The sequence below is a fragment of the Diabrotica undecimpunctata genome, chromosome 1 (genome assembly GCF_040954645.1).
Source record: "Diabrotica undecimpunctata isolate CICGRU chromosome 1, icDiaUnde3, whole genome shotgun sequence".
Taxonomy (NCBI): domain Eukaryota; kingdom Metazoa; phylum Arthropoda; class Insecta; order Coleoptera; family Chrysomelidae; genus Diabrotica; species Diabrotica undecimpunctata.
Genome location: NC_092803.1, coordinates 126,299,342 through 126,319,272, shown reverse-complemented (window position 1 = coordinate 126,319,272; position 19,931 = coordinate 126,299,342). Strand labels below are relative to the sequence as shown.

Genomic DNA, 19,931 nt, shown 5'->3' with positions numbered 1-19,931 from the left:
TGTGACAAATACTTTTGGAATTAGAAAAAAATAAAGAATTAATAGTTAACAAATTGCAGAAAACTGAAATTGATATGACTGAATCAAACGAATCATCAGAAGGTGGACAGGTGATTCAGCAGAGAAGGACTTAAACAAAAGAAAGATCATCTATTTGCGTCGGCCCACGCAGATCATTTAATAACATAAGATTCAACACTTTATAGACCATCTGGCCACTAAAACGGGGATTCACCTCACCTAATACAAAATTTCATTGGGTTAAAACTTTCTTCGGAATGTTACCCAATTTCACTTTTTCCATGACGTGCAACACTCATGTTTTTATTTAGATATGAGGTTTGTCGTTACTTAAGCTTTCAATGTGCGGTTTTTTATAGTTGTTATTACCCAATTATTCATTTACATTTTTTTAACCACGGGAAGAATAGTCAAACGGTTTCGATTTATATTTAGAATTGTAAATACCATGAGACTTCAAGATAAATCAATAAATAATATTGAGGTTAAAATTAATCATGGCAAACATAAACACACAATAAATGATTCATTATATAAATCCCTTGAAGAAATAATTATGTTTTTTATTGTTGAAATCGAACAATTTATCAAAAATCGCAATTTTCCACCATTTTTGTTCTTAAAATTCAAATTGTGTGATGTTTTTGTGAAAACAAAAAGATACAGAAATACTTAGGGAGAAAATAAAAAAACCGTAAAGACATAGTAAAGCTCAAAAAGTATTTTTTTTATAGAAGTAGAAAATGGTAATATAGCAATTTGAGAAGAAAAAGGCATCAAAAACTTGGTTTGAGAGGTGTAAGGCTTTTGCAGTCGGTATTTTTAATGATAAATAGTGATTTGGCATGGAAAAGGTAGTGCTTTGGGATTATTTTTTCCTAATGAGTGCTGCTAAAATATGTACGCTATTTATACGAACCAAATCATTTGGAACCAATAACATTAAAGAGCTACTGGACACGAACACCTATATGAAAATGTGATGATGGATCTATCCTGAGAAAAATTGCCCTGCCTACTTCTATTGAAATACCAATTAAGCACAACCTACGAAAGACAGAAGCACACTATCACTGCAACTGTACGGCCTTTCAAAATAATGAAAATGTTCCTTTAAAACCCATTGTCAACGCATAAATCGCAGCGCAGATACATCGTAAAATATCTAACAACTGTGCTAAAACCATCGATTGGATAGTCTGTACGGATTCTAAAAGTTTTATCTAGAAAATAACTGATATCGCACTAACATCGGAATCATAATATACCAACTAGTGAACTTCTGCATAGTTTCACTGTTTACCATGGTGCCAGTTGGCGAGTCATTACAGTGCATTAGTCAGCAGTTCTCAGAACCTTGCTTATTGTCTTATCACAATATATTTCCAGTAAGACGACCGATTTTTCGAACAAACTGACGGGATTGCAATGGAAAATCCGTTGACGCAGTAATAGCAAACGGTTTTATGGAAAATTGAAACAACAACCCTACAATTAGCAGAAAAGTATTAGTTCCGTTATGCAAATAACACTTCTGTAATCTCTAGCTATAGGAAAGGAGAACTTACTAATTTCTTAGTTGCTAAATTCCCTAAATCTTAAGATCTGGGTCAACATTAAATTAGGAAAAAAAAAACAAACAGACTGATGTTCTAAAAACTAACGCACACTGATGTGTAGTACAACAGCTCGAATAATCACCCTAAACATAAAGAGAGAAATCACAATCCGATTGTAAAATTGTGCTACCTGAATATAACATATTGCAGGTTGTATATGAGCCAGGGAGGATGTAGAAACCCAAAAATCCCTGATCTATTTTAATTGCAAAGAAAAAGGTCTGCATCTTAACACGGTATATATTTGGCGTTTAATAATAAAGCCAACAATCAAATATGCATCAGTGGTGTGGGGCTGAAAGGTGAAGCAAAAAAGTACCATCCTCAAATTAAGCAAGGTGCTAAGCCTTGCTTTCCTTGGAATTGCAGGGGCTCTGAGTGGCAAACCAACAGCAGCTATGGAGGCCCTACTGGACTTCTCTCCTCTGCACATTGTTATAAGGGCAGTATGGCCTACGGCAGAACATTACCATATGGTAGCCAGATACTGGCCTACAGTACCTTTCCTAATGGACATCTGCCCACGAGAGGGATGGGACAGAGGAAACATACAACTCAGACTACAGGGTTATACCTGGTACACAGACCGGTTTAAAACTGCAGAAGGGTCGGGTGTAGAAATATTCAGCAGTTGTGTTACACTGATGTTATCACACTGATATAGGTCATCGGGCGATGAAAGAGATGATGAAATTGCCGAAGAGAATCAGCTACAAAATACTTTGGACCGGTGCCAGCTGTAGGAGTGTCAAAAAGCATCGTCAGCGATCGTAAAAAAGCCTGAATCCGAACACAACATAACTCTTGTTGAGAAAGTATACCTGGTCAAGCACATGGCAAAGTGTATATTGGAGGAACATGCGCTTAAAGGTTGTAGTACTGCTAAAAATAAGCAGGAATCAGCTCAGAATCATTTCCTTATTGGAAAAAAAGTAAGTGGTAACTGATGGACTGGTAAGTGTCCCTTGCCAGTCAATGTACTCCTCCATAAAGGACTTGTTTCATAGAGACTTTGATTACAGACTCTGTAGCAGACAACATGAAACAGTCAATCAAAGTTTGCATGATTGCGAGGCACTATATCGCAAACGACAAACACTTTTTGGAGACTAACAAGGACTCCAAAAGCATTTGGTACTAATCCACTAGACCTGGACAAGATAGGGATTTCAGCACTACGAAGTAGGAAGTTTCTCCCAAGATAAACCGAAAATTCCAATACCGATACGGACCAACCGATAGAGCCTGCGGGAACTCGAAAGCAATAAATAGCGTAGATATTCGGGAACATGATTAGTGAAGTGAGTGATATACAGTTACGAACTTTACCGCATCGCTCTAGATAATGTCTGCCAAAATCGCAGACGAAACGTCATTAAGAAATTATTTCAGATCACGGCCTATAAACCCGGAAAACAATGAATCACTAATTTAAATATTTTAATATTATATATACATTATCCCGATCATAGGTGGATAATAGGTGAACCAAAAAAATCTTGGAGTGGAGACCGAGAGCGGATAGACGAACCCCGGGAAGACCACCCACAAGATGGACTGACGACATAAAGAGGATTTGTACCAACTGGATTGCAGCAGCGCAAGATAAATCTAAATGGAGGTTTTTCGAGGAGGCCTATGTTCAGCAGTGGACCTGATGATGACATTATCCCGAAGATATATCTGTTTCCAGGTGATATTAGATCAGGTCAAGTGCATATAGGAACGAAAGCAAAAAGACAAAGGCGCTGTCAGTCTCTTTAGAGAAAAAAAGTTGAAGAGAAAGAAGTATTTTCGTTTAGAAAGTTTAACCTACAATGCCTTATTTTCTACAGGCATAAGACATTGGAACGGCAGAAATTCATTATTTCAAAGTTTGTGACATTACATTAATCATAATATATGGACATAAGGTGTACAATGTACATAGATTAATATATAGGTTTGACACACAAGAGATTCAAATCAAGAAACTGTCAAATCAAAAGGATCATGTAGTATATGTAGAAAGAGGGGCATCCAAACTAAAGAAAAGGGGAAAATCATTACCATTGACTTTTTTTAGAATCTAGTGGATAAGGTCAATTAAAAAAACATATTAATTCATTAAATTACCGACGTTTCGACGTTTATTTATGTCCTTTTTGAGGCTCTTTAATCATGAAACTATGTGTTATGCGTTGTGTAGTAGTTAAAGAGCTTTCCAAAAGACGTACAGAAACATCGCATCGGTAAATTTAATGAATTAATGTGTTTTGCTTGTGATTGTCATTTAATCCATTAGTTTCTCAAAAAATTGAAAAATTTAGGACGCAAGTTATGGACCAAATTGATTTTTGTATTTCAACAATGTTAAATGTAGGTATATGTATAATATTTCTGGGCCTATTTTTGCACAATCTGATTGAATATTAATAGATACGTCTATATAGCTTTCCATTAATGAATTGATTGTATTTCTTTTCCTATTTTGCAAACTTAATTATTGTTTTTAACGCCAACACATCTTATATAATCAGTATTTTCACTTTTCATTCAAAAGGTATTTAGATTTATGATGAACGTGATGACATCTTACTAAACCAACGCATTTTTTATCTAAATATCTGAGCTGAAGCCTGTTTTAATATAAATAACAACGAATAATTTCTTCAAAAATATTTTTTTTTAATTATGATTCGCAATAAATAAATATGATTGTGCTCTTAGGTTGTATCAGAAGCGATAAGAAAATATCCAAAAATAATACCAATCCAATACCAAAACCAATACATAAAAAAGAATATTTTTTTTAACTGGCTATCTGCAGGCAAAAATTTATCCGCGTAAGAAGTTTGTGAAATAAGTGTCATTTTTAAGAATGAAATTTGGAACTTTGTTTTGTTGAAGTACCATCTTCCGGTGCTAATTATATGCCATCTACTTATTTTTAATACTGTCGACATATGTTTTTCTGTTGGTGTTATACTCTCCAAGCAGATGTTTTAATCGGTAATATCATCTCCCGCAACTAGATCTTATCATAAATATTCGCCAGTCGTTCCTGTCCAATACCAATTTTCTGCGCCAATCATTCTCACGTTCCTCATCCTTCCACTTTAGTCTTGGACTGCCCCGACTCCTATTTTCCAGAAGCAATAATAATAGGAGTTTTCTGGAAGCTTTTATTCGCTCTTGACAGGTGTCTTTCCGATATATCCTACCTATTTTTGCGAAGGATACTACATCCCTATATTCTGTCATTTATTTATATTTCTTATATATTAAATCTTGAAGTTATATCTCCAGCTGCTGTTGTCACAGGCTGCACCATGTACTGTTAAAATCTTTAGATCCAAGAAGAGTGGACCATCAGTTTTAGAAATACTCCATATTCCAATCCATATACCCGCACTGGTAGTAGTGATTTTTTAGTAGTAGTTTTTAGTTTTAGTAGAGTTTTTTGTTATTTTGTTTTCTTTTGCCAAGTTCCTGTTCTTTGGATATTTGGTATCCAAAGAAACATTTTCGTTAATGTTGCCGATTTTTATTTTCTCCATTATTGAGCTAGAAGGAGCGTGTGCATATGAATTTGTTTACAATCTCTAAATTGCAATTCTCTACGCTAAATTTTTATTAGTCTTTTGCCGTTCGGAATCAACGTCGTTACTTTGGTTTATTTCTTAGTTTATTGTGAGCCCCATATTTTCTACAATAGCTAAGGAGGCAAACGGTGTTTAAATTTTAATCTGTGAATTATAATTTATGTATATTGACAAGAACACATACAGAACGTCTTTTTTATTTGCACTCCGACGAACAATATACATATTATCTCTTTTACCGAGTCTTATTACTTTGACGGAAATGTTGATTCATGACCTTCATAACTGTACTTTCATTTATCTTAAAATTTGATTCTTTTGAACTGGTAGAAAACCATTAGTATTAGTGATTTTCTTCAACCAGAAAATGTTCAGAGATTAATTCAAAGTTTCACTATCGTTGTACTTAAGCATATTAAATATGCTTATGAAGGAAGAAAAAAATTTTCTTCCTTTTCTATGTGCCATATCAGAATTCTTCGATGTTGGCAACTGTCATAGCACTGGTATGTTGTACGAACAATCTAAGGCGTCATATAAGAACACAGCTGAGGTTATAAATTAATTATCTTTAGATATTTAGATAACAGAATACTAGAGCTTCAAAGCGCATTGGAACACATATTCCATTTATGAATAACATTCTGGAAAACAAGTGCTTTAAGCTTTAATAAAAACGGAAACATATTTCTTAGTGACAATTTTCGGACAAAAAATTCTCCCCTCACCATAATCACTGCCAGTTGTTATTAAATTAATATTGTGAACATTTTTAATCGAATTGCATAAAAGCATAGGTTTCAACTCAGATATTATTCCACATCTACTCAATGAAGTAAAGCAAATCATTCATTACCAGCACACAGACATACATACAGCTCTAAAGTCGCTACTGCACATGATCACATATTCATCCTTAGTAAAACACGTAGTTTAATTTTTTTTCCAGAACTTACCTCACTTTGATTCCGTTGTAACATCGCCCGCAATGTATGGAGATTTTTCTCTGTCTTAAGTAATTCCTGACACTTCTTTTCGTCCGGAGAAGTAGAAGAAGCTATTTGGCTGCGTAGAAGGTCTATGTAGTGCTGCTCTTTTTCTATCATTAATTTATAGTACTGCTCTTTTTCTAGCTGCAGTTGATACTGTTTTTCGTTCTGAAAATAAATGAATTTGAGATCAAAAATCTGGTGCCAATATTGCAGCAATAAAATTTGGTGGAATTATCATATAAAAGAGTTGATCACAAGAAACAATTGTACCTAAAATGGGTTAACACACAAACAGAAGATGTCAGACACCATTACTTTTAAACAGAAGAAATACAAGGCGAACTAGTAGTAATGTAAAGAGAAATATGGGACAAAACATGACAAGAAAATAATAGGTTAGATTAGGTTAGGTTTCTTAAGGAAAATGTTCGGAATCATGGAAATACATAAAAAGAATCAGATCTAGTGAAACAATTGCGCTGAGATTAAACTTATACCTACAAAAAAATGGATCAATCACTATAAGATTTGTTTACGTAAGACAAAGATGAATCATCATCATCACAAGCTACAACTCTGGGTGGGTCTTGGCTGACTGTACAACTTTTTTCCAATTTGTTCAGTCTTCCATCAACCTAGGGTCAAATGGAATGTTCATTTTCCAGAGATCTGCTTGGATGTTATCTCTCCATCGCATTCTGGGACGTCCGAGTGGTCTTTTGCCTGTGGGAATCTCCTCCTCAAAGATGAATACTATTACGAAAGTTCCGTAAGATTTATGACCAGTTGATACTTGGTGGTAAACACGTGGTAAAATGACCAGTTATTCGAGGCGAATACTTATAAAGGAGCGAGCAGTATTACGAAAGTACCGTAAGATTTATCCCACATAGAAAAAGTTCCTTGACGAAAAAAAAAGAAGTCTAGAATATTCGAGATGCTAATGAAAAATTCTGAAATTTCTAGTGAAGTCTGAAACATCAGAAAAACTATATAAACATATGTTGTTGACAGTTTATAACAGTAGTATTTTGAGTTTTGGAGTTTATAGTTGTCATTCTGTTAAAGTATTGTAAACAAGTGGTGTTGAATAAAGTTATTTGAAAGAAGTGTAACAATACTTTGCAACTTAGCCTACCGAAATATCAATTGAAGAAAGTCAAAACAATGAATATTGGCAATGACAATAAAAAAAGTGATGAAACAGCTCAAAATGGACGTACTACAAGTACCAGAGCGAATTCCAGCAGAATTTATTAAGAACGGGCCAGAACTTTTCAAAACACTCACGTAGTGTATAAACCGAGTACGTAAATGGTACCCGGTGCCGAAAGAGATGGCCCACAAAACTTCCATTCTATATGGGTTGTCCGCCTAAAAAGGCTCACGGACCCTTGGAGTACCAATGATAATTATTGTAATGGTAAATTTGTTTCCTCGAGAAAATGCAGATAGAAATTTAGGGATCTGAGAGGCATTTCATTTTGCTCCTAATCCTAATCCATGATATAAAATTTTCAAGGTCGTGGAAAACTTCAACAACAAAATGGAGGAAATTCATAACTCGGAAAAATATTTCAACTGACTCAAATTGTGTGTAGTTACTTGCTGAAAGCAAGGTATACTAGCAACTAAACTTTTTAAAAGTGGTGAAATGCTCAATGCCTTTCTTATTATCAATTGAATTACACATCGATGAAGTGGTACAATTGGGATTCAATATAAGTGCTATAGTAATGGTCCAGAATAAGATATGTATTTGTTCCGTTTGGGAATACCTGTTAAATAAATTTTGCTATTCCACGATAAAAAAAACACAAGTTACCATCTATTGGTCTAGTTGCGAGAGGAAACATGGCTTATACACTGGCTGTTGTTTCTCCAAAAAATTTTATATTCATAAAAGAGGTTAGTCTTTGTATGTGGGTATATTTTATTTTATAAAAACCCTTAAAAGGGCAACATTAAAAGCACGAACGTTTTCGGAACAACTGTTCCATCATCAGGTTAAAATACCTAAAATAAGTATAAACCATTTAATTACAGCAAACGTGGTTTAAAATTTTGACTAAGGTTAAAGAAACAATAAAATGGTTATACTTACAGGTTACCATGCCTGAGCCACCAAAATATTTGGGTAAAAACCCTTTAAAATGAAATGTGTTACCAAAGATTGTACATGATGTTGATAATATTATATGATGTATAATATTTTAATTAGATTTTACTTCAGGTAACATACACCCATGCTTAAGTGAGTTCCAGTGTCCGGAGAGTAAACCTCTTCAAACGGACTTCAGCTGGCAACTGATTGATAAGACACTTATGAACGGTGTCAAAAACAAAATGTCAATGAACCATGAAACAGTGTTAGTTAAACATTATATTACTACAGCCAAAAGATTAAAAAACTTTGATGATGTTAAAATGATAACAGCAATCCAGGTGTTGGGATTTAAAAATTTTTCTATAGTTATTTAATATTGAATATAAAAGATGTACATTACTGGTGTTGTTGAAGGCCAAGTTTAAGAGGATGACGTATGCATTAGGCAGCTTATTTTACTCCTTATCGTATGGAGTGTGGTCTAAAAGGTGTAATTTGTGACGAATTAGCTGAAATATATGGAAATGTCCTTTTATGTTGCTTACATCTAGGACAAGGAAAAATAAATAGTATATATTTGTAGCTAATGTAAGACTTCGTATATAGATGAAATTGTTTAATACTGCTTGTATCGTAAAAATTTTAATATAAGTGAGTCCAATAGATTGAGAAAAGGAATTGAAAATCTTCCGGCTGAAGGAATTAAAGTTATAATATATGTGATTAAATTTAAAAATTTGGAAAGGCTGAGATCCTCAGAGACCTGGCAGGAATAAAAGTAAATGAAAAGACTAAAGAATAAAGGAGAGTGGGTTAAAGGGAAATGAATGAGTTAATCAACAAAATTAGAGATGATAGAGGTCCTTCATGCTTAAAGCATCTAGCACCCTGAACAAAATATATTTTCTGAATGTGAATTCTGATGAATTGCTGGATTGTGTTTAAATGTTTAGTGAGTTTAGAACTAATGAGTGGATGGTAGATATATGAAAAGACAGAGAACTAGTAAAAGAAAAAGAATGGACAGGAATATGATGTAAACGTGAAGATTGTAAAATAATGAAATAGTGAGGTATAATAGATATGATGTTAACAATAGGGGGCTGAAAAATTCTTTTGGAGGGAGTGTTGTGACAGTAGTGTAGAGAGAATGGTTGTTTTAAAAAGCAACAATTGTTGAGAAGGATTAAGGTGTTGACGTTTATAGAGGAAGGTCAGATAAAGAAGATGGGGTAAATTTGAGAAGTGTGGGTTATGAGAAGAGTTGTCGGTGTAAGGGTTGAAAGTCACGGTTGAAAGATACATGGCGATTAACGCAGTTGGGGCTTCTTTGCTTTTCCTTGACTAAATAGTCAATATTGACTATTAATTATTATTAAGATTATAATATAATTAATTAAATTTATATTATAATCTTAATCCTCTTATAATAGTCATCCTCTTAAACTTGACCTTCAACAACACCAGTAATTTACATCTTTTATATTCAATATTAAATAATTATAGAAAATTTTTTAAATCCCAACACCTGGATTGCTGTTATCATTTTAACATCATCAAAGTTTTTTAATCTTTTGGCTGTAGTAATATAATGTTTAACTAACACTGTTTCATGGTTCATTGACATTTTGTTTTTGACACCGTTCATGAGTGTCTTATCAATCAGTTGCCAGCTGAAGTCCGTTTGAAGAGGTTTACTCTCCGGACACTGGAACTCACTTAAGCATGGGTGTATGTTACCTGAAGTAAAATCTAATTAAAATATTAAACATCATATAATATTATCAACATCATGTACAATCTTTGGTAACACATTTCATTTTAAAGGGTTTTTACCCAAATATTTTGGTGGCTCAGGCATGGTAACCTGTAAGTATAACCATTTTATTGTTTCTTTAACCTTAGTCAAAATTTTAAACCACGTTTGCTGTAATTAAATGGTTTATACTTATTTTAGGTATTTTAACCTGATGATGGAACAGTTGTTCCGAAAACGTTCGTGCTTTTAATGTTGCCCTTTTAAGGGTTTTTATAAAATAAAATATACCCACATACAAAGACTAACCTCTTTTGTTATACGTGGTATACAGCTAACTACAGGAATTATTTTCCTTGTGGATTTTGATTTTATATTCATGTTTTGTCTAACGGTCTCCCACAGATTTCCCAAACCTTCGATTTTATTCCTATGACACTTCCAAGAATTTACTCTAATCATCTTAATCTATTTAAGGGAAGAATTCAGGCAGCAAACAGATGTATGTACAACCTCCACAATACTATTAAATCTAAAAGCCTAACACGAACATCAAAGATTAGCATATATAAAATGGTGATTAGACCGGTGCTCATGTATGGGTGTGAGACGTGGACCCTGACCAAAGAAACTTAAAGAAAACTTAGATGTTTGAGAGAAAAATCTTCAGAAGAATCTTTGGGCCTCATCACGACATTAATAGCAACCAATACCGAATGAGAACAAATGCTGAGGTCAAGCAGATGTACAGAACGAGCGATATGGTCCAAGAGATTAAATCCCAACGTCTTAGATGGGTTGGCCATGTCCATAGACTCCCTAATAACCGCCTTGCCAAATTAATATGGGAGGAAGTCCACGAATGCGATGGAGAGACAATATATGGTCAGATCTAAGAACAATGGGGCTGACCACTGACCCAACTATTATGGACGACCGTTCAAGATGGAAGCAAGTTGTGCAGTCAGTCAAAACCCACCCCGGGTTGTAGTGCTACGAGAAGAAGAAGAAGAAGATCTTAATCTATTCTTCCTCCAATAAACTTGCATTTGTTGTTAATTGTTTTTATCTATCTAACACTTAGTGTTGTACATCATAGCTGCTCTTATGTCAGTCACACAGGTACATCCACGTCTCACCATATTTTATTCAAAGCGCTCTGCATTTCCGTTCATCACCATCATAGTCATTAACATCTCAGTACATGTGTTGTGGTTCATCATTGAGCTTCAGCAGCTCGGATCGTTTGATTAATAATATATTACTATACTGTTTGTTGAGAATCTTCTTCTTAATGCTTGCCCATCTCTGTGGAGATCTCCGCGTTGGTGTTGACTCTGAGGCCTTCCTTGAACCAGCAATCGCTCCATTAGATCAAAGAACTTAGACAATTCTACAGTAAACAGTACTAGAGAGACGCTGATTGAGTTTAATTTCATCTAGAACCGAGACATTCGTGTGGCGAGCCGTCCATGGAATTCTAAGCAGTCGTCTCCATGTCCACATTTCAAAAGCGTCTATGCGTCGTCTATCTGACTCTTTCACTGTTTATTTTTATATTAACAGGTTATAAACCCGTTTATTTTTAAAACTGTTACACGGAAATCGGGAAAGAAATTAAGTGCACTGATGTTAACCATATTGTTGTCTGATTAACACAATTTACCATGATCAGCGGAGGTCCAGCTAGGATTATTGGAAATAGGAAGATTCTGGAGTGTCCAACAAGGTACTTCTTACGCAAAAAAGATAAGAATTCCAAGTTTCTTCTTTTACATATTTTAATATTAAACTTTTTGTCGGCGAACTTTCCTAATATAAACAAAATACATTTGTTCAAAGGTCAAACTATAGATACTAGATTACTACGACTATATCTACTACTCGATTAAATAATATTCTAATTAGCAAACAATTCGAAAACACAATTATTTTTGTTTGTGTACAGATATATGTAAACATACATCTCTAGTATACTTAATAGGGAGAATCTTGAAATAAAAAAAAATCCAGTAAGCAAGAAAAAATGTCCTACTCCTTGAACTCCAGTTTGTCTAGGTCAGATTGTAGTTGAAAATAGTGCAATTAACTCAATACATGATAGACACCTGCATATGTATGTTTACTTGATCAAAACAATTATGGGTTCGGTCAAGAGATAACAGTTAAAAATTGGGATATGTATACAAACATGTTAAAAATAGTGCAATATATTTGTGCATAATAATTAGCACAAGTTTATAAATAGAAAAGATTATTTGAAATGTACGAAATATTACAAAAACATAATTAAGAAGGATACATTATTATCGCCAGATATCTTGCAAACTCCTGCTGCAGATAGATGTGCTACCTTAACCATTAGAAGAAATTGCCAACAAATTTGAGCAATAAGACTACGTTAACAATAACTCTAAATATAGAAATAAAAGAAGTAGCAAAAAATGCTAATAAAAACAAGGTTCTGAATTATATAAATTAAACACAACTATAATCTTAGAGATATGAGACTAAACTCATAAGAGTATTTCTTCACCTTCGTAATACCTAAACATATACCGTAAAATGGGGTGAAATTGATTCAAAAGAGCGAAATTAATGATTGTGAATGATTCTGAATATGTATTTTAATTTTCAGGATTGACAACGTCGCTTTAGTTAGTAAACAATAGCGTGAAACCTGTGATTGATTAGTTGAAGTAATTATGTACATTTTTTTTTATGGAAAAAAGCTTGTTTTAATTATGGCTATATTTTTGATAAGTTTCTTTAGCTTCCTAACTTTCCAGTGCCCGAGAAAAACTAAAAAAAAATGTGCGATTTTAAATAATTATCTTAATAGTTACATGTTCTTTGTCAACACATGTCATCATCATCAGTGGCGCTACAACTCTTCGTGAGTCTTTGCCGCGTTTACTATTGCCTTCCATGTTTGTCGGTCCTGTGCCAGTAATTCCCATTGTCGCACTCCCATTTTCTCTAGATCTTCTTTGACTGCATCTTTCCACCTCTTTCTAGGCCGCCCTACAGACCTTCTTCCCTCTGGCCTTTCCCAGAACACATTGTTTATAAGGCGATTGTCGTTACTGCGTATCACATGCTCTGCCCATCTGAGTCTATTGGCCTTTATATATCTGACTAGATCTTCTTTTCCGAATAGAGACTCTAGCTCGTTATTGTATCGGCCCCTCCATTCGTTTGTCAGACTGTTTCTGCAAGGGCCATATATCATTCGAAGAATTTTACGTTCCCACACCAGCAATTTATTTATTTCTCTTTTTGTTAGCGTCCATGTTTCGCTTCCATACGCGACTGCTGGTCGTATTATGGTCTTTTATATCCGGATTTTTGTATCTCGTGAAAGAAGTTTTGACTTCATTAGATGTTGCATTGCAAAGAAAGATCTGTTTCCTGCCATTATTCTCGTTTCAACTTCTCGCTCTAATTTGTTGTCATTTGTGATTGTTGCTCCTAGATATTTAAATTCTTTAACCACTTCGAAGTTGTCAACACATATAAACATGCTATTGTTCAGGGTATCATAATTTACGCGGAAAATTTAAAAATTCACAATGGGACTAAGTTGATCAGGTCGTGGGGCGAAACTGATCTCCACCGGGGGCGAATTTAATAACATTTTTTCTGAAGAAATCTTAAATTAGTGCTTCCTTTTCAGAAAAAATGTTTCGAAATTATATAAGAAAACTTAGTGTTCGTCCATATAAGGACTATGATGAAGTAAGGGTATAAAATGCCCTCTAGAAAGTTCTTAAGGAAGAATGGCCCTTACGTCACGCTGCAGAATATAAAATCTCTACGGAACCCGTAATAACCGCTATAATGGCCGACATGGAAGAAAAAATGGTGAGCGGCAGACTGTACCATATACCATATACTGTAACCACTATACAGCGTTCGGTAATATGCGGCGAGTCGGGAATTTTCAATTGTTTTGCGAGATATAAAATATTTAGTCAAAAGTGATTTGGATGCTCAGGGTCGACAAGTGCCTCTTTTCAAAAACAATTTATTTGGAGCAGGCTGGGTACATTCATTACTGAGACGGCATAAAGAAGAAATTACCTAAAAAATGGTGACCAATATTAAAAGACCTAGAGCTAATATTTCAAAACAAACTTTAGTTGCCTACTTCGAGAATCTGCGTAGAGAATTAGAAAATATTCCACCTAATACACAATACAGACAATAACCCCGGAAATAAGAAAATGATATTTCAACGCGGCACCAAATATCCCGAACGGAATTTTAATTTTATTATAGCAGCAACGACTACAATGATGTGTGCTTCGGCTTCTGGATTGCTGTTACCCCTATGTAATTTATAAAGCAGAAAAAATGTGGTTACAATGGACTGAAAATGATCCAAAAAGATCACCTTGTTGTACTGACAGATGCTGCTCTGTAGGTTATCGATATAATCGCACCCATCATGGGTCGATAAATTCACAGACATTTACGGATTGGTTTCCTTTCACTTTTTTACCAAAGGCAAAACGTCTTGAAGGGCAAAAAATCATCATAGGAGATAACCTTTCCTCACATTTTACCGATGAGGTGATATCTTTATGCGAATAAAACAGTGTGGGTTTTATATGTTTGGTCAAAAACTCAACACATTTGACCCAAATACTTGATGTCGGTTTTTTCCGTCCCTTTCAGATGGCTTGGAGGGAAACACTTGGTGATTGGAAAAATTGTCACCCCACTTTAACCGCAATAGATGAGAAAAGATTTTTCAAACTTGTTAAATACTACCCTTCAGTACACGAACAAAAAAACAAAAATAGCGGACGAAAACAGCGTTATAAAACGAATTATTGCTTCCTCCTTTGTAGCCACGGGAATTTACAAGTTTTATACAATAAGTATAAGTTTTTTACAAGTTTACAATAAGTAACCTAGAGAAGATGACGAAAAAGAGGGCGAAATCGACAACCTTTTTTGGTACATTATCTAAAGGAGAAAAGATATTCGGCTGCATCATCCAGGAGAAATATTAAGCGAATCAAACTAAATGTCGAGCCTGGAAAAAGTGTTGTAGCTCAGCAACCTGATAAAACTGAAAGCGAGAGTGAAGAAGAGCCACCAAGTGATAACGAAACAGAAAGCGAAACGTCTAACTTGGATGAGTCTGAAAATAATGAGGGGGTTGAATATTTTGCCTATAACAAGGATGAAATCAAAGGACTTTTTCTGTTAGTAGAGGTATTGGAAGGAAGAAAGAAGAAGCAATACTATCGCTATGTTGCTAAAATTCAAAAAGCCAATAAAAAGGACCTAGACGTTATAGGATATAAATCTAGCGAAGAAGTAAAGAAGGCCTTCAAACTGGTCGAACATGATAAATGTTTGGTTGAAGTGAGTGATATATTGCCATTTTACCCTACCCTGAATTCCATAACTCAACAGAAACGGGATGATATAATGGAAATGTAGAATATCACTTTAAACTTAAGATACATTATGTTCAAAGATGTTTAAAATGATGTTTTTTGGTGTTCTACATTGCAGTACTAGCCCAACTTTGTCATTCTTTGGTTTAAGCATATTGAAGTTTACTTTTCATGGCATGTTTCATACGATTACAATTTTTAGAAAATATTAGTTTTTAATGAATATGGCTCTTTGGATCAGTTTTTTTTTAATATTAGATAACTTTTGTTTGTAAAACCTAATTTAGGGCGTATTAGCATATTTTTGTTTTGTATGTGAATAAAATAAATCTGTAGAAAAACAAATTGTGGTTTAAATTGCAATGATTAATTTCGCTTTCGCCCCAGTATACATTTTTCAGTGCTTAAATTTTTTGAAAAATATTTATAACATGGGATGAACATGATCGGCTGGCATTACATATGCTATTTTCATTCACTTAAAAAGAGGTGACCAATTTCACCCCATTCAGTTGTTTGCATGTTTTAGTCAAAATCTTAATCAAAAAAGTATTTTTTATGAAGAAATATTTAATATAGATCTTGTTGAATCATATTACTATAAAATATGTAGTGAATTTTACAATTAATTATCATATTTTTGAATGAATAATTTTAGAGTGATCAATTTCACCCCATTTTACGGTACAAAAAAATATACGATGCATAAACACTCATCTATTTTAACAGCTGAGGCAACATCAATTCAAAAAGTACTAGAATATGTACATTCAATCATATTATATTTAGCATTCAAACCAGATCAAAATAAAAATATTAAATTCCCCTGGGACATGCAAGGATAACAAACAATGAAATTGCATATAACATGTTAAAGAAAGCATATAAATGAACAAATAAACATATCAAAACAAAAAACGATGAGACAATGGTCCTACGTGTGGTAGAGTGTGTACGAATCTAACACGAAACATCAGACTAGACGCCAAATTGAGGAGAAAACCCTTTTTACAATAAATACTACTACAACCGAAAAAGTATAACCACTATCAGCAGAATGAAATTTGGATACGCATGTTATCCAGCACACTTACAGAAAATCAAAATACTAGTTCGAAATTCGTTATGAAGTTTATAACAAAATCGGAGACCTAGACCATATTTTCTTCGACTACTCAAAAGATAGAGCTCAACCTAAAAAACTGTTCAGAAAATTTCTTCAATTGAATATCAAAAGCCCATATAACATAAAGTATCTGATTGTTTTAAGCCGGCATCTCACATCTCGTAGAAAGGCGCTTTTCGCTGGGGTAGCGAAAAGAGAACACAGTTGACACCCTATGTAAGTGGAAAATGTATATTTACTTTTTGATAATTACCCCAATAGAACGCCCTTCGAGATCGAGGGTTAAGTTTAATTATGTAAATCAGTGTTGCCGGTAAAGTAAGTTGGATAAATCTGTAAACTAATTTTCGTAATAAACTGTGAATAGCCGTATCTGAAGAGCCCTATTAGGGCGAAATACGTATAAGCGGATACACAGACGCACTGTACGTGAAATTAAATCTTAACTGCCTTTTTCCTTTTAAGATGGATAATTTAGACACTGATAATTCCAACATAACTTCGTTAGACCACTACATAGTAAAATTACCACGGCACTGGCCATATCGACAAACCACGGAACTGGATGCGCTGGCCATAAATAGGCCCTATCCCAGGGATCATAAACCAGAAATATTGCGGGTAAAAAAGGCATTCCACGTTAGGTTGGTTTAGGTTTTTATATTTTGTTTTTTATGTATGTTTTATCTCTCTTCGTTGATCAAGAATGCCGCCCCTCGTTCTATCTGATCGCACCTTTATATAGAAAAGACATTTAAGATTGTTTATTTTTCGTCAGAACACAAGAATATAAATATAACAACACCATCTTGTTTGCTCCTTATGTTTTTCCTTAATGTGTATACCTAATGTATCCGAGGTCTACCTTGATTTAATTATTACAATGTCCTCATTGGCTACTGGCCGGGAAAAGTCTAATCCCTGAGTAAAATAATTTTTATAAAAGTTGCCATCTATAGCCCATACATCGTCTCAGGATCAGCAACCCCCCAAAATTGGGAGTCTTACATTGCCATGCATGCAGGGTATATGTTAAAAACTTAACATTAACAACAAATTTTGTACCTTTTCAAGGATTTTTACCCATATATTTGGTGGCTTGACTCATGTACACCTGGTATATGCACTGATGATCGACTTTTTAGTCCGAAAACTTTCAGTTGTTATGTAGGCCAAAAGGATCTTTTTAATTATATACCTTTTATAAAGGGTTTTTAAATAAAACTTTTGTGATTTATGGTATACAGCCAATTAATTTTATTTTCTTTGTGGATTTAAAAAAATTGTTTCTGGCTGAGTCGGTAGTCGGTATGCATCCAAAGGCCAAAAAAATTTAAGTGTCAATATGAATTACAAATTGACAGGTTTGTCAAAGACAACAAAAGTTAAATAGTTAGAATATATTAATAAGGGCATAATATTGGGTACCTATATGAATATAATTTACTACTTATTGTTTTTGGGGTTCCTAAATTTACAGAAAAATATCAATTCTTTTTCAACCACACATATGGTTTTTAGATTCAAAAAAAAATGAAAATACAATAATTTTTTTATTCATTGATTTCATGCCGTCTTTTGTTTATTTGTTGTTTTATTTGTTGCTTTCTAGACGGAATGCGTATCTTGCGTCTAGGATCATCCAGCCTTTGAATAGAAGATTATTGTGTGCAAAACATTTTCTTATTAATATACTTAGTCACATAGAAATCCGAACATCTAGTACTACATTATACTATATTTTGAAAATATTTTGTACAATTATAGAAGGTAGCAAAATATAACAAACTATTAAAATTTCAAATTTGATTGAAACAACTGACACGGCAAATCAATTAATAATGTGTTGATGCTTGAAGCCTCTCCGTGGGCAATACACTTCTGGATGCACATGGGCTCGTTTCTTATTAAGTATTCAATATCCTTCTGGGGATATTGTGTTCTATATTCTAATTATCTCATCCCGAAGTATTCCCAAAGTTTTAGGAGGATGCTCTAAATTAAGAAGTGTCGGACCCATCATGTCCCACACGTGTTCAATTGAGGACAAATCTGGGGATCTCGGAGGCCAAAGATGAAGATGAGAAGTGATACACTCCATAACCAAATAGTGTGGTGCGGTGCAGTTCGACAAAAAACTGTGGCTTCATCTTTCACCAAGTCGTCTTTTGATCCGGGCCCTGCCATTATGCATCCCTAAACAGAATCGGGATCCATCAATAAAGACGACCCCATGCCATTCCTGGTCCTAAGCCAATCGTTCTCTGCACCAATCATCGACGATAAATTTTTTGCATCAAAATTTGTCTTCCACGTTCTGCAAATCATTGATTTGCGATAGACGTGATAGTAGAGAATCGGTCTCTTAGAGCCACCAACCTTAGACGACCATCTTGACAATCTGCTGTCCTTTGACACCGCCCTGTTCTCCTCAATCGTCGTGTTCGGTGTTCTGGACGCCCTGTCCGATAATATCTGAACACAGTATCTAACTTCTGTGAACCTATTCGCAGATTTTTCTCGAAAAGTCCGACTTCTCTTAGACCAATTATCATACTCGCTCAGTTGACGGAAATGTGTATAAATTTACTCGATATATTGTATAAAACTACTGATGACAGTTTTTTAAAACTAAGCATGCACGAAGCCTTGGAGCCCACTAAAAAATCTAAAAAGATTCAGAAAGGAAGTTCTATTGAACACCAATCACCATGACTTTTACGAGTATATTCTTCTGTAGACGCAGTTGAAAAATTACTCAGACTTTTGGAGTCTGAGTAATTAAATATTGGAGTATATAAATAAAAATATATAGATAAAAAATATTGGAGTATTCGTAGAGTACAAATGAGCATAACATAAGGGACAGAGAGAAACTTCTCGCTTTGGATGATATTAAAGTTTATGGATTTAAATTAAAATTAAACTTTTAACTAACGATAATAATAATATGCTAAGAATACGCTAATGATAATACGAGTTACGACTATAATGATTATGACGTTAAGAATACTATACCAAACGTACCTGTATAAAATGGCTGTATTTCACTCACAATATAAAGTTTTTAACACTAAATCCGAACGGAGCCACTATCTTTTTGAAAACATACCTATATAAAATGGCTGTATTACACTCACAATATAAAGTTTTTAACACTAAATCCGAACGAAGCCACTAACTTTTTGAAAACTGTTTAGTCACGGACAATATTAAACAAATGATGCAAAACATATTGTGGCTAATGATGACCAAGACATTTCTGTAGTAACTTATCAATGAAATATAAGAACCGGACAGTTTGTCTGATAA

At 34.2% G+C, this 19,931-nt stretch overlaps 1 protein-coding gene across 8 annotated transcripts in view; it reads right to left on the bottom strand.

The window, feature by feature from the left end:
* RhoGEF2 (Rho guanine nucleotide exchange factor 2) overlaps window positions 1-19,931 on the bottom strand; it is a 498,291-nt gene that overhangs the window by 420,778 nt on the left and 57,582 nt on the right. For 7 of the 8 annotated variants that reach the window (XM_072519486.1, XM_072519503.1, XM_072519501.1 and 4 more), the window contains exon 5: window positions 6,181-6,381. In XM_072519486.1, the coding sequence (XP_072375587.1) occupies window positions 6,181-6,381 (201 nt within the window). Of the gene's footprint in view, window positions 1-6,180; window positions 6,382-19,646; window positions 19,796-19,931 lie in introns of those variants that run through there. The other variant, XM_072519511.1, reaches the window with a different exon arrangement.